The sequence below is a fragment of the Piliocolobus tephrosceles genome, chromosome 4 (assembly GCF_002776525.5).
Source record: "Piliocolobus tephrosceles isolate RC106 chromosome 4, ASM277652v3, whole genome shotgun sequence".
In the NCBI taxonomy this organism is placed as follows: Eukaryota; Metazoa; Chordata; class Mammalia; order Primates; family Cercopithecidae; genus Piliocolobus; species Piliocolobus tephrosceles.
The window spans coordinates 13,327,147-13,354,722 of NC_045437.1; the positions used below are offsets into that span (position 1 = coordinate 13,327,147).

The 27,576-nt window shown below is 38.7% G+C and overlaps 1 protein-coding gene across 2 annotated transcripts in view; it reads right to left on the reverse strand.

The window, feature by feature from the left end:
• DNAH5 (dynein axonemal heavy chain 5) overlaps positions 1–27,576 on the reverse strand; it is a 319,082-nt gene that overhangs the window by 62,007 nt on the left and 229,499 nt on the right. For both annotated transcript variants that reach the window (XM_026455693.1, XM_026455694.1), the window contains exons 53-61: positions 26,139–26,269; positions 22,290–22,443; positions 21,523–21,790; positions 15,685–15,916; positions 14,434–14,548; positions 14,007–14,183; positions 11,018–11,221; positions 7,734–7,913; positions 4,138–4,275 (exon numbers count right to left, since the gene is read on the reverse strand). In XM_026455693.1, the coding sequence (XP_026311478.1) occupies positions 4,138–4,275; positions 7,734–7,913; positions 11,018–11,221; positions 14,007–14,183; positions 14,434–14,548; positions 15,685–15,916; positions 21,523–21,790; positions 22,290–22,443; positions 26,139–26,269 (1,599 nt within the window). The remainder of the gene's footprint in view (positions 1–4,137; positions 4,276–7,733; positions 7,914–11,017; positions 11,222–14,006; positions 14,184–14,433; positions 14,549–15,684; positions 15,917–21,522; positions 21,791–22,289; positions 22,444–26,138; positions 26,270–27,576) is intronic.

Sequence of the window (27,576 nt, forward strand, 5' to 3'; positions counted from 1 at the left end):
TATAGGCATGTGCCACCACGTCCCATTAATTTTGTATTTTTAGTAGAGATGGGGTTTCTCCATGTTGGTCAGGCTGGTCTCAAACTCCCAACCTCAGGTGATCCACCCACCTCAGCCTCCCAAAGTGCTGGGATTACAGGCATGAGCCACCACACCCGGCCAGTGCTTAGTTCTTAAAAACAAATGGCTCCAGTGGCTCACACCTGTAATCCCAGGACTTTGGGAGGCCATGAAGTGGGCGGATCACTTGAGGTCAGGAGTTCAAGACCAGCTTGACCAACATGGTGAAACCCCGTCTCTACTAAAAATACAAAAATTAGCCAGGTGTGGTGGCAGGTGCCTGTAATCCCAGATACTTGGGAGGCTGAGGCAGGAGAATCACTTGAACCCAGGAGGTGGAGATTGCAGTGAGCCAAGATCGTGCCACTCAAATCCAGCCTTGGCGACATAGTGAGATTCTGTCTCAAAAAAACACAAAAAGCAAAAAACAAATGGCTCTGTTTCTTAGTGTTTAAGCAACAATTGCTTATTCTACTTGTAAAAATCTAAACTTATGAAATAAAATGGGTATGGACAAAGGTTTAGCTGCATGCCAAGTCATTGGGTGTTCAAATATATATACATGCTAAATGTCTAACAATAGAGGATTATTTAAATAAATTATAGTGTATCCATGAATAAGAATACTCTGAAGCCATCAAAAAAACCTATAAAAATTTTTATGACCAAGAAAGAAGAGCACAATATATTAAGTTAAAAATTCAATTTATAAAATGGTATTCCTAAATTATCAGTTATGTTGAGTTTAAAATGCATGTGAAAGGCGTATATTATGACATGAATAATAACAGAATATGATTAATGTTTATCTCCAGGGTTACCTGTATTTTCCATAGAGACATGAATTGCTTTTGTAATAATAACACTTTGCAGTGTTTTTCAAAAGCAGGATATTTATTCCACTTTGTCCTAATCTATTTTCTTCCTCTAGAGTTAAGGCAAAAAAACTAACAGTACATCAGACAGGCACATCCCCTAATCACGGCCCCTCACATCTGTTTGCTTCCTTCAAGAAGGAAGGTGCCAGTTGGGAAGGACAATCCTACATCGTTTATTAGAAACAAAAAAAAAAACTTTTTATTTGTAAGATACTTTTAATATTGATTTGCTTTCGCTAAATTCTTCAATCCCAATTCCATCAGCCAAATCCGAAAATGACCAGGCCTCTCCCTTTCTGGCTTTTGTTTTCTGGAAGCCCAGGCTTCTTTGGGGGATTACAATTTGGGAGAAGAGAAAGGAGCAAATGTTGAGAATGCAAGAGAAAGAAAACTGTAAGTTCCATGTGTTCCCCGTAGCCTGTTGAGGGGAGCACACGGGACTTACTGGGTTCCCTGAGTAGTACCCCCATCCTCAGGCCCACTCTCCTGCAGGCCTAGGCAAGCTGAACCCTAGGAAAAGGCACTGGATTCTGCATGGGGTGTAGCCAGGACACACTCTCCTTCAATGGGCCATGCAGGCCTGGGCCACGGTGAACTGTAGATTGGAACCCTTTTCCTGCCTTCTGGGAGGCCCACAAACCCCCGGACTTTCATGCAGTCCTATGGAGGGAGAAGAGCAACAAAAATGACTGAAGATCAAGTTCAGAAGTTGGTTGTAGGAATGTCCAGATTTTTTTTTTTTTTAATAAGGAATTTGACACTTGTTGAAATTCAAGTTTTAGCGTTAGAGCCATAATGTTACAGCTCTTCTGTGGTCCCATGATTATTTACCTAACAAATAGAAGATGCTCCAAAACAATAAAGCTTGCTGAATGAATTAAGGTTAAAAATGTTAAAATCTACACATAATAAAATGAGAAGGTAAAATATTTTCCCTGTGTTCAGTAGAGCTTCCTGATACAAATAACCATCCAAAATGGTAGAAATTAACACTTCTTCCAAAGTAGATTCTTTCAAACTGCCATAATGTTTTCCATACACAAGTGAATTTTATGAGGCATAAGTATACAAACCCACATAAGTGCTACTTCTTTTTTAAAATTTAATTTTCATTTTAAGTTCAGGGGTACCTGTAGAGGTCTGTCATATAAGTAAACTTGTGTCATGGGGGTTTGTTGTGCAGATATTTTCATCACCCAGGTATTAAGCCTAGTACTTATTTTTCCTGATTCTCCCCCTCCTCCCACCCTCCACCCTCCAATAAGCCCCAGTGTGTGTTGTTCCTGTCTATGCATCCATGTATTCTCATCATTTAGATTCCACTTATAAGTGAAAATATATGGTATTTGGTTTCTCAGTTCCTGTGTTAGTTGCTAAGGATAATGGCCTCCAGTTCCATCTATGTTCCTGAAAGGACACAATCTCATTCTTTTTTACAGCTGCATAGTATTCCATGGTGTATGCGTACCACCTTTTCTTTATCCAGTCTATCACTGTTGAACATTTAAGTTGATTCCATGTCTTCGCTATTGTGAACGGGACAGCAATGAACACACTCACACATGTGGCTTTATAACAGAACGATTTATATTCCTTTGGGTAGATATCGAGTAATGGGATTGCTGGATCAATGGTATTTCTGTTTTTAGGTCTTTGAGGAATTGTCACACTATCTTCCAGAATGGCTGAACTAACTGAACTCTGACCAACAGTGGATAAGCATTCTTTTTCTCCACAATCTCACCAGCATCTATGGTTTTTTGACTTTTTGATAGTAGCCATTCTGACTGCTGTGGGATGGTAACTCACTGTAGTTTTGACTTGCATTTCTCTAGTGATCAGTGATTATTGGCCGCATGTATGTCTGTTTTTGAAAAGTGTCTGTTGCAACGAAAGCGAAAACTGACAAATGGGATCTAATTAAAATAAAGAACTTCTGCACAGCAAAAGAAACTATCAACAGAGTGAAGAGGGAACCTATAGAATGGGAGAAAATTATTGCAAAACATGCATCTGAAAAAAAATCTTAATGTCCAGGATCTATAAGGAACTTAAAGAAATTCACAATAAAAAAAAATCTCATTAAAAAGTGGGCAAAGGACATGAACAGACATTTTTCAAAAGTGCTACTTCTTTAAAGCTTCCAAAAGCATTTACTTTGCTTGCAGAAGATTTATCTTTAAGAGAATATACCATACATTCTGCAGATAGTGAAACTGAAATGTTTATCTAAACTCTTATTGGGACCCCTGTAAAACTAACAAGGCAGGAATTTCAATTCTGCCAAGTAAAGGCTGAGAAGAGGTAGGGGTGAATTTCATAAAATTATCAAGGTATTATCTACCAAATATAGGATTTATCAGAGGCAGATACAGATTTTATTAAGCCAAAAGCTTATGTACTCTAGGGAGACGACTTTATTAAAAAAAAAAAAAAAAAAGTATGTATTTAAGAGAAAAAAAGTGTCAAAATCCTGGTTACTTAGAAACTCAGGTACTTTTCCTCTGTGATCTCTTTAGACATTTGATTTGAATGCTCTAAAATGAGAACAAAGATAGGTAAGGCACTAGGCTGCCTTGGTTCATGCCTGTAATTCCAACATTTGGGAGGCCGAGGCAGGTGCATTGCTTAAGCCCAAGAGTTCGAGACCAGCCTGGGCGACATGGTGAAAACCTGTCTCTATAAAAAGTTAGCCAGGCATGGTGGTGAATGCCTGTAGTCCCAGCTACTTGGGAGGCTGAGGCGGAAGGATCATTTGAGGCCAGGAATTCAAGGCTGCAGTGAGCCATGATCATGCTACTGCACTCCAGCCTGGCGACAAAGCAAGACCTTGTCTCAATAAATAAATAAATAATAAATAAATACATAAATCCACCCTGCCTACTTTGCAAGTTATTTCAAAGATTAAATGAGATAACATGGGAGGACACGATTTGAAAAACATAACAAAAATGCTACTACACAAGATGCTATCATTATTACCATCCCCGACTAATAAAGAAACTCAGAATGGCTATGCTCCAGCACTGACTGCCATCTCGACTGACCATCCTGTCATCTCACCAAAGACCCTTGGTGTCCATTATGTGCTATGTATGTATTATGTATAAATTCAGTGAATCCCCACAAAAACCCACTCTCTTGGAGAGAGAAGCTGTGGAGATGTGTGACAGTCCCTGCCATGACAAAGGACAGTTACCTGCTTTTCAGTCATGGCCTGTTCATACTCAGCCTGCACCACGTCGAGTTCCGCCTGCTTGTCATCCAACTCCGCCTGGGCTTTCTGCAGATCCTGCATGGCCAGGAGATGGCGATTCTCTTGCACCACCAAGTTAGCCTGCAGAGGACACGCACAGAGTGAAGAGATGGGCAGCCAATCTCAAAACGTCCCTCATTTCAGGGTCTGAGAACTCAACTACACCGCGTGTTAATACCTTTGCTTTGTTCCAGCTCCAGAATCCTTTCAAATCACATTAAGTCCTGAACAAATCTTAATGTGAATTTGACATAAATGTGTATAAGCAGAAAGTTACAGTTCATTAGAAAGGGGGTCAGCAAATATTTTCTTTAAAGTGCCAGATAGTACATATTTTGGGCCAAGAGGCAAAATCAAAACTATTGCTCATGTACTTATTTTAGAACTATTTAAACATGTAAAAACTACTCTTATTTCACAAGCCATCCAAATGTAGGTAGTGGGCCACATTTGGCACACGGGTCATAGTCTGCCTAGATCGGAACACTGTAATATTAAATGTATATAGGTATATTATAAAACATGCTAATATTAAGAGTTGTAGAAAAAACAGTATTTAGAACTATCTGCCTAGCAGGACTCATCACTGTTGAGGAATAATAAAGGATAGAAAATGATTATTTACTGATTATAAACATCTAGGTTTTGTGTATCGTGGTGGTCTTGACATTGTTCCTTTCACTTTCATATATTTCTTGCCTTCTGGAAAGCATATTTGATACCCTGAGCTGTGACTAATTAAAAATGTTTGTTTTAAAGAAGTTATTAAGATAGAATAAAAAGACTTAACCAAAAGCAATATTAGCAAAAGATGAGATGTAAAAAAGTAGTTCATGCCTAAGAAATTCAGATCCTTTAAAATCATTTTTTGAAACCAAATTTTTCCCTTTCAAATTTACAAAATGTTAATATTGACTTTCATGGGATGACTAGAAGGCACAGTCTTTCTGAAGCATTTGAGAAAAGATGATTTTTAAAACACTTTTGAAATAAATTATTTTCCTATCTCAAAACTTCAGGCTTCCAAATTTGGGCAGAATAAATCTTTAAGGAAAACCTCAAGAGTTCCATAATTGACTAGATTCAGTGATGGGCAAAAGCATCGCTTGTAAGTTACAATTTAAAAAGAACCTGACTGGCGGAACATTTTTTCCTCAGCTCTGCAGTAAGCTGCAACTGTTGCCATAGCTCCAACACGAAAGGAAAAAGTAAGGTCACCATGTCAAGCAACTTACAAATTAAAGTCACCTACTAATGACAAACTATTGCAAACCCAAAGATTTTGAACAGTTTCTAGTACTTTACTCACCAATAAATAAATAAAATTTTTATTAAACGAACCTGTCAACAATTGCTAATCAAAATCCTTCAAACCCAATTAATTGCTCAACTTAGGAGTTGTAGAACTCTGTGCAGGTAGCTTAAACCCGGTGAGCTTCAGTTTCTTCATTAAAATATTGAAAAACTAACTCCTACGACTTTTTGTGAGGATTAAATAAGATAACATATGTAAAATCCCAAGTCTAGTCCCCAGCACATGAGTTCAATAAACAGTAGATGTTGTTACTGTTATTATCCATGTACAATATTTAAGTTCTGCTTTTTTATAACATCCTCTTTATTTGTACCTATACTGATTTCCATGAAGTTTTACAGGAGAAATCTCATTATAAGGAACTTGAATAGAATCTAAATTGCTATTGCTGTAATTCATACTTGTTTGAATGTATTCACTACTAGAAGTCACTTAGCCCAACTATAAGGATTGCAAGATGAACGACAGCAGCTCCTCAGTGTGTCCATTACTAATTAGTGTCTAAGAGATTCCACCTGAAGTTTACAGAATGCCCTTGACCTCTCCTCATTTAAGAAGCAGGGGATTGCAAGTGAAGCCCCTCCAGGAAGAAGGGAAGTTAAAGGCTTAGGTCTGAATTTCTTAATATATTCAACAGAACCACCTGGTGACAACATGTACTCACTTTCTCTTCTACTCCTCCCTACACAGCAAACATGGATCTGTGCAACCGCATGTATTTTTCTGACTGACGTAAGAGGAACCCGACAAGCTGTGTGGTCCAAGATGCTAGATACTTGTAAGAATATAAGAGAACAGACTTCTCAGAAAGAAAAGCACAGGTTGTAGGAGCAAATAAAAAGGTTCCCACTTCTGATACGGTTCCCTTCCCCTCCTACTGTAGGACCTAGATTGTCTTGACACAAGCTGAAAGCTGAAATGTGGATGGCATTGAACACAGGGGAAGAGATCTCATTGTTCTTATGCAAGCCTTGTTCAGAATGTCCATGTTTAAAGATTTCAGCTATGTGCTTAAAATAACAATAATAACAGAAAAAACTATGCATCATGAACTTAATTGTAGTTCTCTTTAAGACACTATGCATGGTTACCCACCGGAAAAGTATGCGAAGAATGACCTGTACTTTTCACTTGATATAAATATTGGTTCTAATTCAGTCAATATCAGATTGTCCATTTTTGAGCTACGCTGAAGTCTTCAATAGTCACAATACCCACGGTGTCAGACAGCGTGACATCGATTATTTGCTCTGAAATTCTCGGACTCAAATGACTCTTTGTCCCTTTAGATTATCCTAGGACTTCAAGAGCCTCAATTGCTGAATAAATAGTCTTGGTATCACAACAAGTAGAAACAAAATAGCATGTTCAACTCTATGCCTATCTTCCTGATACTCTCGATTACTTGTATGATGATTATTAAGTTTCCTGGGTAGTTTACAAGTATAAGTAGAATTTAGTTGATGATTAAGAAAGATGAGACTCATACAAAAGCAAAATAATCAACCAAGCCATGAGGTATGATTTTGAGACTTCAGCATTTCATTTTCAAAAACCACACTCTCCGTGGCCTCTCCATGTGCTGAAGACTGCCTCTTTTCATGGTAGGGGAATATGCAAAAATGAAGCTTAAGTATTCAATTACGCAAAGGAAACATAAAGCATGTCTAAAAAGTCACATTAAATAACAACTATTCAGATATTCAGTTTCTTTCCTGAGAGACAAAACAAAAATGGAAAAGGGAGGAATATGTCATGCCTTAAGCCAAGCTAAAACCAGCTTCCAGCATGTTCTGTCTTGACCCTACCTCATTCATAGGATTCTCTGGATAAAGATCTTAAATATCAGCAGAGGATTCTATGCTACAGTTTGCGGTGGTTTTTGTTTGTTTGTTTGTTTGTTTTTTGTTTTTTGTTGTTGTTGTTGTTTTTTCAAGTTTGCATTGTGGAAGAAAACTATCGAGCAGCCCACAATGGACTTGTAGTGAGCATCATTGTAGAGAGGCCATCCCTGCTTAGAGGCTCATACGGTTCTGATTAGAGCAGGATTACAAAGAAGAAAGAAACATCCTGTGCTTGGCCTTTCTAATGCTCCCTCTCCCCGTGGACCTGAGTACCCTAACACCAGAAGCCACAGGCACACGTGCTCCTGTGAAAAGATAAGATCGGTTGACCTACAGACTCCGCCCAGCCACCTTCACCCAGGTCTGCCTAGGAGGCTTACCTTCAGAGGCAGCACCTCTTTGTTTATAGAAAAGAAGGAAGCCATGGCTTTCGTCCAGGAACAAAGACCAGCTACATTTCCACATACGCGTTTAGCAGTTTCGATGTTATAGTCAGGCATTTCAAAGTAAGGACTCAAAAACTCTATCACCTCTTCATTGATTGTGTCTTTTGGGAATTGCTATGGAAGAAAAGAGTAAAATAAAGTCAAAACACTTCTTTCCATGAAGTCATACTTGCATCAGGCTCTCAATGCTACTGAAATGACTGAACGACCGCAAATGAATGAAGGGCATTATATTTTGTCACTATTTTAAGATATTAGGCAAAAGTCCTAAAGGTAAAAGCACAGTAAGAAATGATAGCAAAGAAGTCTGTGAGAGCACACACTGTCTTCTGTAGGAAAGATACCAACCTTAAATAAATACAGTGAGATCCAGGGAAAGAACAAATTATTGAGGTGACGAACACTAATATGGTTATTAGAATTTCCAAAGCAATAAAGATCTTTTGTCATTCATCCTAAATAGATGAATTATAAGCCCATAAAATCCCCAATGAAAAACAAATACAAGTGTATTCAGTCTGAGGACATATATATTTAGCATTTATCAGCAACTAAATGCTTAATACATTCAGACAGAGGTTTTATTAAACTCACCTAAAATGTGAAGATAATAACTTGGACATTAGGCTTTGAGGGTGATGAATTAATTTTTAATCACAGAACTATCAAGAATATGAGAGAATTATTATCTTCTGGTGGGATAAAATTTTAAAATAGTAGCAGAAATGAATTAAGAATGCCTTTCTGCATCAGAAAAAGGAGACTGACCAAACAATGAAATTGGATCTTTTAAAAGTGGTGTTTGATCATTTAAAAGAGGATGATTAAATGTTTTCCAAGCAGAAAGAAATTTAGCACCTAAATAATTTAGTGACACAAACCTTCACAGAACTCATAATGTATAGTAGAACACACTCTCATTCAGACCTCGTTTAATGTAACTCGTTTTTATGAGACTTGAAAAATCGTAACCCCCCCCCCAAAAAAAAGGCCAGATAAATGTCTGGGAGCAACAGAAGGTCAGTGGTGACAATGACAAATAGCAAGGGAGAGCCCAAGAGCAGGGGCTTTGCCACCAGGTAAATGTCAGGAACCTGGAATCACTTGTCAGGATTCCACCCAAAGTCCAAGTCCATTGGCAGAATCTCATATTATAATTATCTGGGACAAGTCTGTTTGGCCCACTAGTTTCATAAGCTACTTATTGTTACAGCTGTTGTATGCGCCTCACCACAGGCTCCAGCCATAGCGGTCACTTGAGCAATGCTGAATTGAAAACTGAAAGAAAGATGGTGCTGAATTCACAACTTGGGAAATAGAGGTGGACTGGGTATTCCTAATGAATTGCTTTGAGATTTGAACATGAAAGAAAAGACAATAAAGCCTCCAGAAGAAAACTAGAAATCTGCCTTGGATGTGGGCAAAGATCTCCTAAACAGAACACACAGAAAGCACTATTAGGGAAAATATTAATAAATTGGACTACATTAAACCTAAGAATTTCTGTTTATCAAAAGACATCATTAATCGAGGGAACAACTAATGCCAGAAAGCAGCAGAAGATATTTGAAAACATATAAATGATGAATTAATCATATTTTATATATAAGGAAATTCTACAAAGTAATAAAAAAAATTAACTGGATAAGCAACTCCAACAGGCACTTAACAAAAGAATTCCCCAGAGGCTCACAAGCCTATGGAAAGGTCGGGAAATGCAAATTAAATCAACAACAATAAGACAACCACTACAAACTCATCAGAGTAGCTAAAAGTAGAAAACAGTGAGGATGCTGAGCAACTCATACACTGCTGGTGGGTACATATATTGACACACCATTTTTGAAAACTCTTCAGCACTACCTACCAAAGCTGATTAAATGCATATAACCAAAGTCCCAGAAATTCCACTCCTGAGCATGAAACTAACAGGAATGCATAGCTAGAGCCACCAAATGACCAATATTCACAGCAGCTTGATTTATAATAGCCATAAATTAATACTAACCCCAAAATTCATCAACAGTACAGGAACAAACAAAATGAAGCATATTACAGTGTTTCACACTGGTGCTGGTTTAAACAGGCTTGTAAGAAATGATTGTTAAATTTCCAGGAATTCTGCAAACTTGCTAGACTCGGCCATTATCAAAAATTAAAATATATAAGCTTACAATTAAATAAACAATATTTCAAGCAAAGGTTATAGTCAAAGCTCATAACCTGCTAATTCTGAGACTAAATTTTACTATCATCTGTGCTTTTGAGGTCATTTACAACTATTGTGCCTATATGGTGGAAACGCTACACAATGGCATACTACCATGCACCTCTTCTCAACTCTAGATTCAGCAACATCATTTTGGCAGCTTAAAATAGCCATCGTGGGAGTGCTTACATCATGGCAAAACTTCAAATCAGAGCTTCTTTTTTTGCTTTTTTTTTTTTTTTCCTTTCTCCCTTAAGAATCAGTTGTTAAACATTTCTCACACACACTACAGCACATTTATATACTGGGAAACTATATAACAATGAAAAAGGAAAGACTGTCATTTGCAACAAAAAGAACAAATTTCACAGACATATTGAATGAAAGAGGTCAAAACAAAAGCGTTCATACAATATTATTTCATATATGCAAATTTCAAAACAGGCAAAGCGAACTATCTGGATAAAGGTAAGGATACAATTGTCTTATGGAAAGTTATTGACTTGGTTGGGGCACAAGAGAGATTTCTGGGGTCTGAAAATATGTGTTTTTCTTCCAGTGTTCACAAATAGGTATATACATATGTAAATATTCATCAAGCTATACATTTAAAATTTGTGCATTTATTCATGTTAAGTTCTATCTCAAAAAATTTAAAAAGCTGTAAATGAACACTAAAAAATTACTACTGAGAAATGCAAAATACAAATACTTGTATATATTTGTATTCATGTGAATATAATATAAACACACACTTATTGTCTTCTTAAAATGATTTTTTAAAATTTTATTGAAGTATACATAACACTGACGATGCCTTAATACAACTAAAATCTGTCAGGAAAAACTCTAATGCTAATAATGTTTTATATTCAAAACAGAAAGTTTTACTCTGAAAAAAACATGTATGTAGAGTGAATTCTTTCTTTAGAAACTTATTCTACCAAAAGGACTCCTATGCCAGTGAAGAATGAGTTCCCTCTTAGCCCATCACCACTGAACTACCAACCTGTAAGTTTTGTAAAAAGTTCCCTGCAGTCATCAGTTTTAAGGATTCCTGCCAGGAGGGCATGGTACAGCTTTTTTCCAGGTCAATTTTGACAGCATTGACTTTCCTTTGAAACAGCAGCAGTACGCAATCCATGATCCGCATGATGAGATGAGGGGGACGGCTCAATGTGCGGACAGTGGCGATGTCCGAAGGCCTGATGGTCTGGGGGATGAAAGGAAGGATCAACCAACCTCAGACAGGAAAGCACAGACAAGCAAACCTTGCATGTCTAAATGCTGCTATTGCAACAGAGGACAGAAAACTGTTTTAAGTTAGATGTACAGCCATGGGGTCTAGATGCATATTTAATCCCAAGGAAACACCATGTCCCAACAAATTCAAATTTCTACTATTCAAACTAGCAGTGAGAGGAAAGAAATGTTGGTGAGCAGGTAAGGAGCTGTGACTGCTCTAAAAGTGCATAGATGGCTTTGTGCCAGAAAAAAGAAAGACATAATCTGGAAGAAAAAGAATAGTCAGCACCTAAGTAGATTTCGAGGTTCAAAACCAGGAAAATTACAGTATTTGCAGTGCTTTTTTACTCATTAGCTATGTAGGTCAAGAATCTGCCTCTCTCTCTTAAACAATTCAGGCTTGTCGCTGTGGACCGACACCAGAGGGCAGCCGCAGGGCTGACAGATTGAATAATTAGAGGTTTCTTAGCTGGGAACTGACCTTTAGATGACGGGACTTGAGCAATATGAATTTTACGAAGCTCTCGCTTAGAAAAGTTCCATTCAATTTCTAGTACGTATATTCTTACAGAGTAAATGATTTAATAGTCACATACACCTGTTTTGGTTGATAATAACTGCTCAATCGCCTAAAACTCACTATGGAATAAGTACTGAAAAAATGTTAAATGTAAGAATTGGAAAGAATCCTATCTCTAGGACAAACAGTATATATTCCTTCCCTCCAGATCTTCAAAACATCCATCTGGTTTGTATTTGCATCCTTTCTATCAAAAGACAGTAACCAATGACCTTCTAGTAAAAGTGAATGATGTTTTCTCCAAGGACTGAGGAGAAAGAAAAAACACTAAACTTGGTAAATTAGGAAAGTAACTACATACCTTGAAAAGGTTTGTATACATATAGTTTTGCATTTGTTTTTTGTTTTTTATTTTGAGACCTGAGTCTCACTCTGTCACCCGGGCTGGAGTGCAGTGGCGTAATCTCAGCTCACTGCAACCTCCCCCTCCCAGGTTCAAGTGATTCTCGTGCCTCAGCCTCCTGAATAGCTGGGACTACAGGCACAGGCCACCATGTCCCCCTAATTTTTCTTTTTCTTTTTTTTTTAAAGTAGAGACAGGGTTTTACCATGTTGGCCAGGCTGGTCTCAAACTCCTGACATCAGGTGATCTGCCCACCTCGGCATCCCAAAGTACCGCAATTACAGGCAAGAGCCACCAAGCCCAGCCTGTTTTAATATATTAGTACTACCATTTATGAAAGACAGACAGCTGGAAGTTAGGGTAAATATGTAGTAGAGAACTGAAAATGGCAAACAGACCTTTATTTGAGGTGCGCAGCTATAAAAGAAAAGAGAAAAAGAGAACAGCAGCCAGTGGGGAAAGTAGGGTAGGGTCAAATTAAAGTTATATAAAATGTAAGGGCCGGGCATGCTTATTTTACTTTAGCTTTAAAAATAATTTTCAAACAGAATGGTGCTCAGCTGTGTTAGATGCCCAGGTAAAAGAAGTTGGAGAGGGGAACAAAAACTCAACCTGTTTCACCTAAGCATTAAAGTCCTCTTTTTTCTGCAGGCCAAGAAATATGACTGTTATATAATCTTCTATATGCTGTGGCAATAATAGAACAGTTATCTAACATCTGGAGATATTTTTTATTTTTGCTCTGAGCTGGTTAAAGTCAGATTAATATCAAGATAGGAAGAGACACATTCTCTGCACGAGATTTGTTATCTTATTTGTTGTATAGATTTAGGTAACCTGATGTCAAAATGTTAGAGTTTGTACATACCTGGAACTTTCTTAGTAAAAGTGAGTCTTTAAAACTGGACCAGCCTTTAAGGTGTAGCCTAGTTCACTAAAGTCATTTCATTTTCTCAAAATCCAACCTCCTTTGTAATTTTGCCATGGGTGTACTGCCACAGTTTGATATGGTTTAGCTCTGTGCCCCCACCCAAATCTCACCTCTAACTGTAATCTCTACATGTCAAGAGAGGGACCTGGTGGGAGGTGATTGGATGATGGGATCAGTTTCCCCCATGCTGTTCTCATGATAGTGAGTGAGTTCTCAGGAGATCTGATGGTTTCAAAGTGGCAGTTTCCCCTGTTCTCTCTCCTGCTGTCTTGTGAAGAAGGTGTCTGCTGCAGTTCACCTTCTGCCATGATTGTAAGTTTCCTGAGGCCTCCCCAGCCAAGGAGAACTGTGAGTCTTTTGTTTATAAATTACCCAGTCTCAGGTAACATCTTTATAGAGTGTGAACACAGACTAATACACAATTGTACTGTTTAATTGCATTAGAAGCCTGCTCAAACTCTCTCATTAATGAGCTACATCAGATCAGTAGTTCTTTATTTGGGTAATTCAGAGACAGAAAACATTGTATCTTACAGATCATCTACTCCAATGGCCTCAATGAATGAGTGAGGGAACGTTGCCTTAGAAAGCTGATGTGAATTTTCCAGCATTACATAGCTTATTGATGATAGAGTTGAAATGAGGACCCAGGACTCTTGGCCACTAGTATATGGCACTGCCCAACATTGATGAGTGAATAGAGTGATATGTTAAGTAGAATATGCAAAACCCATAAAGAGCTAATAAAGTCTCTAGCAGAAAATATTACTTGAAATCACTCCAGTGGATAGAGCTTTGGTCTGAACCAGTAGAGCATTTCCTTGCTGTTATTAATCTTTTTAGCCTTAGTCTGCCTCTGAGGCCCTAAAGTTGACATCTGTTATATCACATAGATGCACCTGCAATGCAGCTTCTGCCTCTTCCAAAGCTGGTTTTGCTGCTTCCAGTTTTTCTTCAGCAATGGCTTTGTCTTTAGAGATGCTGTCCACAATGGCCTGGGCCCTGTCCTTCACCTTCTGTACCTCAGCCTTGACCTTTTCAGCAGCCTGTGCTTTCGTTGTCACTTCTTTTAAGACCTAATTCAATATAAAGCAACAATACTTCGTCAAAAAGGATTAAACATCCAGCTGAAAATGCACATTTTTGCCTTGATTTGTTGATTTTGTCCACTTCCCCAGTTTCTTATACATAAAATTAAGAGTATTTTATTCCAACGGAAAGTAATGTGTACTTTGAGAGTTATAGCCACTGAATATGCATAGACCATGAACACTTGTGAACTTGGAATTCAAAAGGAATGTGGTACACGTGTAAATGCCCACCCACCATGTCGGCTTTATTGTTGGCCACTTGTAGCTCCTTTTCTTTCACTTCCAGTTCTTTACTCAAGGCTGCAACAGACTCTGAAGCTTCTTTGAGCTTTTCCAATCCAGTATTCATTCTGGGATTGAAAATCCAAGCAAACAATGTTAAAATGTGTAGGACTCGGATGCAATTTTCAAGTACTGGTCCACTAATGAGTGGTAATGGTTATATCTGAAGATTGCATGTATGCAAGTAGCAAACCCAAGAGGGTTTAGCAAAAAGGATACAGGTCCAGGCTTGACTCTAGACTGATAATATGTATGTTCTTCACAGACCATGTGCAAGAACAGTGAACCTGCTAGAACACGCATCATGAAATTAGGAACCATGAGGCTAGAATCTGTATCATGCAGGAAACATACTCAATGACATTAGGCTAAATGACGATAGACTTCAAATGCCTGAAGCCCTGTCATGGAAGAAGGAAAATAATGCCTGTTTTTTCAAAGGAGACCAATGAAATTAAAAGAAGAATGATGAGGGCTTAAGAAACAAATTTAAAGCCATCAAAACAGCTGTTGGAAGGAACCAGCTGCCTGCCCGAACCTGAAATAATGTGACCTTAAAGATGGGAACCCTCAGAGTCATTTCATGTAACCACCCACCCAGGGATTCCTTACCCTGGCTCATTCTAGCCATGCTCAAGATGATGATCTGATTGTTCAGAAAAGCACAGGGCAGAGCAGTGACATTTGGAAGAAACTTCAGGGAAGCAGGGATGCTCCTTAGGCAGTGAACATATGCATCAACCTGGCTTTTCCCTCTCAGTCACTCAGAAGGGATGGGAAGAGAAGGGTGAGAAGAGGGAAGAGGGGATGTCTGCATTCGCAACTCCCTTCCAGGTCTATTACTTCTATCCTGATGTCACTCAATATTATAGAAAGCAGTGGGCCACATAAAAACCTGGCAATAGTTTATCCTACTGGGCAAGGAATAGTCAATAGGCTCTAGAGGAAGGTTTCCCAACCTCAGCACCACAGACATTTGGGACTCGATACTTCTTTGTTGTGACGGAAAAGAACCGCAGGAAGTTTAGCAGCATCCCTAAGCCTCTACCCACTACATGCCGGCAGTACCCCTCCCCTGCCCTGCCGCCTCAGTTGTGACACACAAAAATATCTCTGGTCATTGCAAAATATCCACCAGGGCAAATCTGTCCCTGGTTGAGAGCCACGGCTTTAATATAGCTTTGTATATGAACATCACACTTACCTGTTGGCCAGGGTCTGTACCTCCACATGCTTTTCTCCATAGATGAGCTTATAGCCCTGAATAAAGGAGAGGTATGATTTGGGCGTCACATGGGTAGAACGTCGGAATCTCTGGAAATAATCAACACACTTCTCGGCCACCCCATCCTGGAAGGAGCCCATGCATTGGACCACCTCCTTCTTGATTTCCAAACTGCAGTCAATATCATAGGAAGCGAGGAAGTGCTCAGACACTAGAGAGCATAAAGATGACAGTGTGTGAAATATGAATGCAAGTGACCCTTTTAAAACTTAACTGTTTACTTCTAATACTTAGACATTTCTTAGGAATGTAAAACCATTTTTGTAGCCCCAGCTAGGTCGATCTATGTCAGCATTTTTGGCCCCAGGCCTATAACATCAACAATTTTATTTTCTGTTTTATATATAAAACTATAAAAAAAACTTTAAACCTCTCATCACTCTTCGTCGTCTGGTGCTTGTGCAGAGACATCTCTTCTACACAGCTGCAGGTTCTGGTCAGCAGCCAACCGGTTTTATGGCTTACATCAGGACAAATGGTACAAATAACTCAGAAATCAGTGTCCACCTGGTACTCATATTTAACAATGCCATTTATTTTGTCACTCAGAACCTGTCATACCCTTAGCTCCCCCCTGGCTCTGACTGCATTTGGCATGTGGAAACGCTCATCACTAAATTGTTTTATGCCAGAGTCATCTTGTTCTTAAATGTGGCAGCTGGTCATTTGTGGTCAGTTCTAATTTACAGTATTCTTTAAGAACGTTTGGGTAAAAAAGTCTCTGTTGGAGACCTTTACCTTCCCCACAGTGCCTAATGGGGGACCAATTCTAAGACAGCCTTCCCTGCTATGGGAATAGGCTCATCAGTCACCACGTACACTGAATGCCTGTTGCAGAGCCACCACAGAAATGGGTGCCATGGAACGAAAGAGGAATGTGAAGCTTGGTGTCAACCCCAGGGAATTTGTAAGAGTCACACATAATGCAGTTAAAATTATCACAACCATTTCTATGTATCTGAGAAGAAAGAGCCTATGTATGTAAGTATTGTAAAGAGAAATATGGTCAATAAAATGGGAGAAAAATGAATCAAGTAAGCAAGGCTTAAAAAGGCAAAGACATAAAAATAGTATTTATCAGCATCAGCACTCAATCACTAAAGTACTTAAGGTTGTTATTGGGGGGCTGTATTTATATTTATGCAAATAATAGAGAAAATTCATCAGCTTGGTTACAAAAACAGTTTACCATACACTGAAAGGCAATAATTAAGATAATCAAAAGTCACATTTTCTCATATAAGTTAGCCAACCAGTACCAAGAATGGTGTAAACTCTAAGAAGTTCAAGTCTGGGCACTGGAACCATAGAACAATTCACACTTATGACACATTTTGTGTAGGTGTTAACCACAATGGCTGCGGCGTCTACCATGTGCCAGGTATGATGCTAAATGCTTTACTTGGCACTATGGGATATTCTTGGGGAAGTGCCTACTTTCTGAAAACTTCCTTGTATTTATCACGTAATTATTTTCTTCCTTCTTATGTGAACAGAGAGTATCAATAATAGTGACCTTATTCTTTATGTAGCAAATTGTCTTTTTGTCTCTCCAAAAAGACAAAGAGAATAAAATCAGGATGGATTCTAAGTATATTTTTCCACAGACCCAGGCTCTCTGGTGCAGGAAAGGTTACAGAAAGAAACAGACCACTCCCTCTTAAGAGTGACCCGTGCCTACTGAGATTCAGTCAAGAGGCCAGAAAACCCTCTGTCATCTTCAATATCCCATCATCAAGGCAGTAATGCCAGTTTTGGAGCTACCTCCCGGCATTTTACAATATAAAGTAAAGCATATTTTTCTTTAAATGATTCATCAACAGATTCAGTCCATTTAAATTCATACATATAAAAAACTCACTTTTTTTTCAAAGGTATTTAAAAGTTACTAAAATTACTACCAAATCCAGTATCAGCCCTAGGGGCTTCTTTACATTAGAAAAACTTTTCTAATTTATTATTAAAAGTATTAATAACGTAATACTTTTATTTATTGGAAATATTTCTTATGATCCAAATGAAATGCTAACACAAACGAATGATATATTTCTTTCTAGATGCAGCTGGAGATAATAATTTAATTCAGAATCCATATCCTTAAGGCAACTAAAATAATAGTTTTTCTAGAAACCTTGTTGCTAATTTTCTAAAAAGAATAAATAACACTGAAATCCCTAAGTGTATAAGTACTTGTAATCCTCACAGATGCTATTCTTTTCAGGATTACATTACGCAGGTTACTGTTGGGTGTGGAAACGTTGATTTTCCCAACAAGATTTTCTATTTATTCAAGAAAGAAACCATGTCTTATGTCTTTTAATTATTTTATCCATTACTATGACTAGCATAGTATCAAATATTTATGTAGTATGCAGGCTGTAAATAGACTAAATTGGAGCTATAACCACAAGAATTACTGGTTATCAAAAGGTTTAAAAATAATTAAATGTGCAGGTAAATTATGTAAAGCATCAATGTTATAGATACAGGAGGTCCAAGAAAATGGGAAAATTTCAAATATTCCCAAGAGAACAGAGGAAGGTTGAAGAATGTGATGTATCTTGATTAAGCCTTGGGAGCTTGCATACATAAAAAAGATGGAGAAGAATATTCTTGGTAGACGGACTTGTGTGAAAAGAAAAGGATGACTAAAGCATGTTCAGAGGGCAAAGAGGTATATCCAAAGTTGAACTAGAGAAAGACTGCAAGTGATCAAGGCCATATTATGGAAAGATGATGAATTTCTACACAGTCTGATCCATTCGTTCAACATCACAAGTATCAAACACCTGTAGCTGCTGAAATTGTGAACAAAGGATGTGTAGTTCTTGACCTCATGGGAGTTTTTAGTCTAATCAGACATTAATTTAGTCTTTAGTCTGGTGAGCATTAATCAAATAAATAATACAACTAGGTACACAAATTACACACTGTGGTTAATCCCAAAAAGAAAAAGCACAGAGTGCTATGGAATGGATAACAGGGGACCTGGCTTAGTGGGGAAACGGAGGGAAGCAAAGGAAGATTCTCCTGGAGAGATGACATTTAGCTGAGCCAGCATTATCCAGACAAAGCAGGAGTGGGTGGGGAGAAATGGGAGGAGGACAGCATTGCATGGAAAATAACCGCAAAAAAAAAAAAAAAATTAAAAAATAGCATATTCAAGGATCCGGGAAAACAGAGCAGGAAGGAAAAGGGACCTCAGGAGAGGCTGGGGAGGTAGGTAGGGTCAGCTCTTCCCAGCATGAAGGTCATGCTAAAGGTTGTGCTTTTTCCTAGGAACAATAGGAAGACATGGAAGGTTTAAAGCAGAAACAAATGCACCTGTATTTGTGTTTTTACCATTTTTCTGTCTGCAATGTGAGATGGATGGTGGACAGGTGAAAGAGGTGAAGAGATCATTAGAAAGCTATTTGGGTTTTCCAGGTGAGCAGCAATGATAGCTTGGCCTAGGATGTGAGTGAAAGGGAGATGACTTGGTGATGGGTAAGACTTGAGAGTTGGAGAAAGGGGAGGTGTTGACAACAAAGGGGTCTCAGGTTGCCTAGTTTGATGAGCGATAATGGCCCTTCCTGAAAGGGGGAGACATTTTGAGTTTCAGACATTTTGAGGTTAAGAAACTTGTGAAGCATCCATAAGAATGGACCAGGCAGGCAGTTGACTACACAGATTTCAAGCCAGGAGACAGACTAGACTGGAGAAAAAATTGATGGCACATATTATAAAGGAGGCTGTGGATGAGCTTTTCTGGTGAGAGACTCTGGAGTATAGAATTGAGTCTGTCTTGCGTCTGTTGACAAGTCTGTCTTGTCTTGAGTCTGTCCAATAACATCATGAAGCTCAATATGTACATTCTGAATAAACGAACAAATAGATTCATGCATCAAGGTCGGGATATTTGCTAGTGACGGAGGATAAAGAAAGGAAAGTTCCTCTGCCCTCCATGTAATCTTGGTTTGGGTTGGTGTGATAAGATTTAAAAGAATGGGACAATGAGAAATTAACAAAGGAAGGATCAATAAGACCTTTGTCTACAAAAGAAGAGATGACTGAAATAGGAACTTAATAAAAAGAGCTTCATATTTAAATCATCTTAATTATGGCGTATTACAGTATCTGTCACCTGAAATTGTTATTTTTATTGTTAGTGATAATACCTTACAGAGCATTTTATGAAGTACTTGCATACTGATAACTGTATTTCATAATAAACTTTAACACAGCTCTGAAACACTCTTGATCTGTGCTCTGCATGTATATTCTACTTGAGCTTTAAAATCTTACCTCCAGTTATATTTAAACTTTTATGGGACTTTAAATTTTAAATCACTGGTCTTTTCTCAAACTTTACAAGACAAAAGACAGAACTGTGCTGTACATTTATTTCCCAAACATGTCAAAATAGTCTGTGTTTAAAAGCCACAGATTGGAAAACCACTATTGTCAATAGTGATGCACTGAGAATAAAACTTCCCCAGTAGATAAGAATTTGTTTTAAAAATAGGTAATTGACAGATGATCAATAAATAGATGATGGATAGATGGATGGATGGATGGATGGATAGATAGATAATAGACAGATAATAGATAGATGGATAGATAATGGATGGATAGATATTAATAGATAGATATTTAAATAGATAATAGAGATAGATAGATAGATAAATAGATAGATAGATAGATAACCTAGGTTTCAGTCTCAGTACTGATCCTACAAACTTTTCCACCTATGGCAACCCTCAACTTCACGCTCTTCAGTTTTTCCTTCTCTAAAGGGCATCTCTTGGTTAATCAGTCATTCTCAGACGGGGTACCACAGAGCTGTAGAGGAAATGGTGAGGGCAGCAGAAGTGGAGAATAACAGGATGAGGCTCCAGAACACTTCCTCCCACAACCCCCATCCACTTTTCACTGTTTTATCTATTGGGACTACTTGTAAGGTATTACTGGGAAATAAGGTTCTTCTGCATAAAACATTTTTAAAAGTTTGAAAACTACTGTCCTGAATCAGGGTTCTCCTGATGTTCTGATGTAATAGGGATGAGACCTGGGTATCTGCATCTTTTAAAATATCAACAGACAATTTCTCACCAAAAGCTTTCAAAAAAAACAAAAAACAAAAAGCTAAATGTATGCTCTCTAACCTCTCCTCTACTATTTTTATGTTCCAATTTCATTTGCAAACTAAGGAAGCACTAATGATCCATGACACGGAAGATCAGAAAGAAGCAGAAGCAGCAAAGGGTCCAGTCAGAGACCATGCTGCTTAACATCTTTTGTCAAGGACAGAAACCAGCAGAGAATTGCCGGATAATGTTTTCCTCTTTGATTCTCAGCATTGCAGCCTTGAGAAGGAAATATCCAAGAGATACTTGGCTTTAACTACTCTTGGGCTAACAAACCTACTTAAAAAGAACACAAATGCTGTCCATGAAATTAAAACTCTGTGCCTTCCTGTGACATCCTGGAGCCAGCCTGGAGATCCAACTGAGGCAGAGACTTCAAGCATCCCTGAAAAAACTAGAATCCTTGAACACTAACCCAATGGGATACAAACTGAATACCATTCTCTAAAAACTACACTCTGAGAAAAATTAGCTACCAAACAAGAAAGAGCATCATGTTATAATAGAAATTCTCAAATATTGGACAGAATGAGTTACTCAACTCAGCAGAGAGACAGCAAACAGCAGAGAATGTAAATAAGTAAGTAAACACTATAAACCAGAAGCCTGGCATAAACATTTCCACACTAACCAGCAACTAAAGCATCTTTGGGCCATCGGCTGAACCAGTCAATTGTGCATCCTGAAATTAAGGCAGGGAACTTCAAAGCTCTGTTTCGAAACTTCTCCCCCACTGGCGAGAAGCAGAGCACAATATGAAGGTTCTGTCGGACCCGACTCATGAAGTAGTCGTGCAGGTTCTCATTGGTAGGAGGGCACTTGAGGAATTCTTTTTTCATGACCGACGCCAGGTTGCTATTAATTTCATCAATTTCATCTCGCGCAAATAGATTAGAGACCTTAAAAAGAAGTACAAGCATGCAAATTCAGAACACACACAGGAAAACAGATCAAAATGTAGAGCTTAATACATAGAATGTCTTTTCTCCGTTTGTGTTCTTGAACTCACCTATCGAAAATTAACTGAAAGTTTTCAAGATGAAATACACCACGTTTTAAAATAAACAAATGATTCTACTATTAACTGCAAAGTTGTAGCTCTGGGAGGGAGTAAACGGACATGCCAAAAATCTAATTAGTTTTCTTTCTAACTTTGCTCTTCTGTTTTTTTCATTTGTTACTTGGAACATTCACTGATGTTTTAAATGCCTAGCTCCAAATTTTGATGTAGAGTTTTATTCTTCAAAAACCCAATAGAAAAACCCATCCTTCATACTGATGACTTAATACCCATTCTCAATAGCACTTTTCATGCCATTAACGGAAGAAAATATGTAGAGCTCTAAGTTGAAGGAAATCTGAAGGGATAAAACACATAAAGAATAAATGAATTCCTACCTCACCTGATGATAAAACATTGTTCATATATTCCAAAAAAGACTCATCTTTAATCTCATTGTCTGTGAAAATGAAAGTGATTCCTTTGCCTTGCTGACCAGCCGTTCTATACAAAACCTTCAGATCTTCCATCAGATTTGATGTGTTGTAGGATCTAAAGAAATATTTTCATTTTGTCATTAGCCAAAATGTTTTCATGAGAGGGAAAGAACCTTGTAACAATGCATTATGCCATTTAGCTAACAAAAAAAAAATGCTGATTTTGTTCCATCATATAGGTATGTGTTCTATATGAATGTTATTGATTAATTTTTAAAACTCCACATTTCACAAAACATTATAATTAATTAATGTTTTTGCACCAAAAAAACTATACTGAAAAGTCAACCTGGAACAAAAATAAAATTTTTACCACAACCAAATGTCATTACATTTCAAAATGTATCATTTTGAAAATTTTTTGACAATGATAATAGAAAAGTCAAATTCAATTACTGATATTTGATTGGCAATGGGTATTTGAGATGACAATTCACAAATTAAACTAAATAAATGCAAGCTTTGGTTATACAGGGTGGGTGAGATGCCATGCTATAAACAATGCCTTCCTCTTCCCCCAACACCATTATCATCACTGCATGTTTGTATTATACATAAATGAGCTTGTTTTCTGAGCAATCAGTACACTGTATTAGAATACCTGGAAATGTTATGAAATATCCCACTCTGAAGGTTCTCTAACTACCCAAAGTGATCTTTAGGTGGAAGTAAACCTACAATCAAGAAATATTAGAGAGTTCCCACTGTGGAGTGCTACATTATGCCAAAAGTATAAATAAAATTATCCCAATTCTGGAGATTTACACTTACTAAATTATTTTTTTTCTTTTCTTTTTTTTTTTTTTTTTTGAGACGGAGTCTCACTCTGTCGCCCGGGCTGGAGTGCAGTGGCCAGATCTCAGCTCACTGCAAGCTCCGCCTCCCGGGTTCACGCCATTCTCCTGCCTCAGCCTCCCGAGTAGCTGGGACTACAGGCGCCCACCACATCGCCCAGTATTTTTTAGTAGAGATGGGGTTTCACCGTGTTAGCCATGATGGTCTCGATCTCCTGACCTCGTGATCTGCCCGTCTCGGCCTCCCAAAGTGCTGGGATTACAGGCTTGAGCCACCGCGCCCGGCCAGACTTACTAAATTATTATTCCTACTTTAGTCACTAAATAAACTCAGAATTCAGAGTGCAAGAGCAAAGAGCCATCTGATTTTTTTAAAACTAGTGAATACTTAACTCTACCTTTTTCTAACTTCTGTAACCTATACCCTAGAATTGGAAATATCACAACCATGCATCAATACTTCTAGAAGACACCTAGAGAAGTGAGATCTAAGAGATCAGAAAACAAATACTTCTAGAAGACACCTAGAGAAATGAGATCTAAGAGATCAGAAAACAAATCTTCTAGAAGACACCTAGAGAAGTGAGATTCAAGAGATCAGAAAACAATTCAAAGACACAGCCTCCAAAAAAAAAGAAAAGAAAAGAAAAGAAGGAAGGAAGGAAGGAAGGAAGGAAGGAAGGAAGGAAGGAAGGAAGGAAGGAAGGGAGGAAGGAAGGGAGGAGAAAGGAAAAGGAAAACATCTCACCCAGCTTCTTGTGATATGGGGAAAATTTTCAACCCAGTCTCTTGGATCTCAAGGGCCCACTGCCTCAAATAATATGACCTAAGACACCTAACAAATAGTCGTGCTTCCCAAGTGAGAGGCTCTTGCATCTCAGCCTTAGCCACATGGCTGTACAAAGCCTTTAGAAGTTTGATAACATCTTGAAAGCTAAGAAAAGGAAAGAAAGACCCTGGCCCTTCGTCTCATCAGTAATGGATCATTCCTGGTGTGACATGTAGAGGAACTAGTCTGCCACGGTGAGAGTTGTGGTTGAATACGCTGGCTGCACCATTGTGGTGCAGTAAAAGTCACACCAGACTAGAAACTGGAAATCTTACAATCAATTCCCAGATAGATCGAAGATGATGGGCAAGCCATAGCTTCTCTGAGCTTCAGCTGCAAGATGGGCTACTGCTATCTGTCCTACTAACTCATGAGGTTCTTTTGAAGATCAAAGTAGCTCATGCATATAAAAGTGCTTTGAAAACTACAAGGTTTTATACAAATGTTAGGAACAAAAATTTGATTCCCATCCCTTTCCTGTAAAAGTTGTCTTTTACATAGCTTGGTTCCTAACCAAAAACTAGAAGAATCATATGCAATGTAACTAGAATTATTTCTCTCTGTCCCAGTACTTGAATGAAACAGTAATCTTTGGATTTATTCTCCAAGAAGAACCCTATAGGTCAGACAAAACACAAAGTGTAACAATAGCTTAAATAATGTGAATCTCCAAACCCAATGCTTAGTAACTTTCGGCCTTCATCCTAGCAAGTATCGACGGGCCTCCCTCAATGAGACAGGTCAGCAACATGTTCTGCTCATCAGTGCCCGACTTCTTGCTCCTACACCTAGAAATTAATGTCAAATGATTTTCAGCCCAACCTAACTTCCCAAACTGGCCTCCTGGTTCTAACCTTATCTTGGCTAATCCTGAAAAATCTGTTTCACCTCTCCGAATCACCTCTGTGTATCTCTTCATGTTCACTTTTCATGTGCTAATTATGTTTTCTCCCTGCACTACACCCACGTCTGTGGTCAGCTCCTCTGGGTTTCCCTGTCTTGATAAGTAGCAGCACCATCTAGGTAGTTTCCCAAGCCAGAAACCAGGATGCACCAAGCCCTGAAGCTCCACCTTCCTGATGATCTCTTCCATCTCCACCCTCTATTCTCCATTCTCACTGCTGCTACTTATGACACCTGCCCAGACCCCTGAAACAGCCTTATAACTATTCCAATTTAGTTCCGTCTGTCTATTTTCTGTACATAAAATGTACTTGACATGTCCTCCCTAGGGGCAACTCATCAATGGTTTCCTATTGCTCTGGGATGAAGTCTGACTTTTTATGATCACTTTAAAAGGCCTCCATTTCTCTTCCATTCCCACTTGCCACCCTACACTGTCCACTCTGCAGTATTGAACTTCCTCCGGGGCTGACTTCACCTGTGCTGATTCTTCTGCCTGGAACACACTTTACTGTTCTTCAGAAATCAGTCTTCCCATATCGAGGTTTCAGTTTAATCACTTTCTCCAGGAAGTCTTTTCTAATCATCCCCTAGACTAGGTTGGGAGTTCTTCCCTCAAGCTTCAATAGGATTTGGTCTGCATGTATTTCCTTATCATGGATGGTGCCTATGAATCACACCTTATTGGGTGAGTTGATTGCTTAGTTGTCTGTCCCCTTGAGTTGCTACAAGGTCCCTGACGATACAGCTAGACTCACCTCGCTCACCTACTGACGATACAGCTAGACTCACCTCGCTCACCTAGCCAGGGCTTAACACACAGGCAGCGTTCAATAACTATTTTGAAACGTTTGAATGAGTAAACCAATATTCATCTATTTTTCCATTGTATTAACATTCTTGAAATCTGAATTAACACTCAATAGGGACAATTTTCTTCTGAAATTCACCAAAAGAAGTGCACGTAAGACACTGTCATATATAACATAAAAGCAGGGAGGCGGCTACTAAGTAAGAGTTCAAAATATTTCAAAAGCAAATTATGAATGTGAAATGTTTATGGTCTCTGACAAAGGTTGACCGAGGAAGATGATAAGTCAACATTCAAGAAGGAAAACGACTGTGACTCTTTATATGTAAGGGAAATGCATTTGAACTTCAGGTGGCCTCTGAGCACCTTTTATCAAAATCCATGTTAGGTTAGTTAAAATAAAAGCTTGTCACCTCGTCAGAGTGATCTGGAAGGAAATGTAGCCGGCAATGAATGAAGCCAACCTCGTCAGGCTCTGCTTTCCTGATCCACCCACCCCGACCAGGAGGGCATTTCCTCGAGGAGTACGAATGACACGAGAGATCTGTAATACAGAACAAAAAAGCATGTATCTTTCAACATGTAAATGTTCTATTTTTCCTATTTATTCACTATATGAATGAGGTCTAATTATTATTTTGGAAGATATAGGTGTCTCGAGATCAGACTGGAGATATTCGTTGAAGGAATGAGGGCACTTCTGAAATAGAACAGTGTTGGGCTGCATCAGATGGGGTGGGAACCATGGGGTGTGCCTTTAGAAACCAGGAGGACACCAGGGCAGAAAAGTCAGCACACAGCCCAGACTGTGCTTGCTCTGGCTTTTAAAGGAGATATCTATCTCTATCTAAAGGGGACTTTGAGGACTCCTGTTAGTTGGTCCAACCTAATAGGGTATGATAGGAAGGAGAACAGAAATGTCAGAACAACGTCCACCCTTGGCATGCAGGCATGTGGTTGATTAGACTATCCTCCACATTTGAAAAGCGTTCAAATTTAAATTGAAGGGAAGAAAACCCCCCAAAATAAGGTGATATGCTTTGGCTGTGTCCCAACCCAAATCTCATCTAGAATTGTACTCCCATAATTCCCACGTGTTGTGGTGGGAATTGTCTCCCTGTGGGAGATAACTGAGATAACTGAATCATGGGGGTCGCTTCCCCCATAGTGTTCCTGTGGTAGTGACTAAGTCTCATGAGATCTGATGGTTTTCTCAGGGGTTTTCGCTTTTGCATCTCCCTCATTTTTCCTCTTGCCACCGCCATGTAAGAAGTGTCTTCGCTTCCTACCGTGACTCTGAGACCTCTCCAGCTATGTGGAACTGTAAGTCCAATTAAACCTCTTTTTCTTCCCAGTCTTGGGTGTGTCTTTATCAGCAGCATGAAAATGAACTAATACATGTGGTATAGATGTTGGGATTTTAAAAAGAAAGAAAATGAGCATAAACACCCTCCTATTACTTGACAAAGACAGTGATACCTAAGGTATCTGCCAGTAAGTGATTATAGATTGGGGGGGGCGGGGGGCACTTCATGCTGTTCAATAGCCCCAGACTATTCCACAGCCCCCTTGTGGCAGAAGTCCATGTTTATTTGGCTTTGTTTGTGTTGAATGGACTAATTATACCATCAGTCTTCCAAACCTACCCAGGAGAGACTGAGTATAGAATTCCCCTTGATGTTCTTTATACCTTATGCGAGAACTGTTTCTCTTTCCCTCCTAACTGCAGTTTGAGCCCAGGGTTATCACTGGGATATCCACCTTTCTTAGAAGAATGATAGAGGCTGGGCAGGGACTGGAAGGGGTCATTTCTCCACGGCCAGGGAACCTTCCTGTAGTCACTGGGGCTCT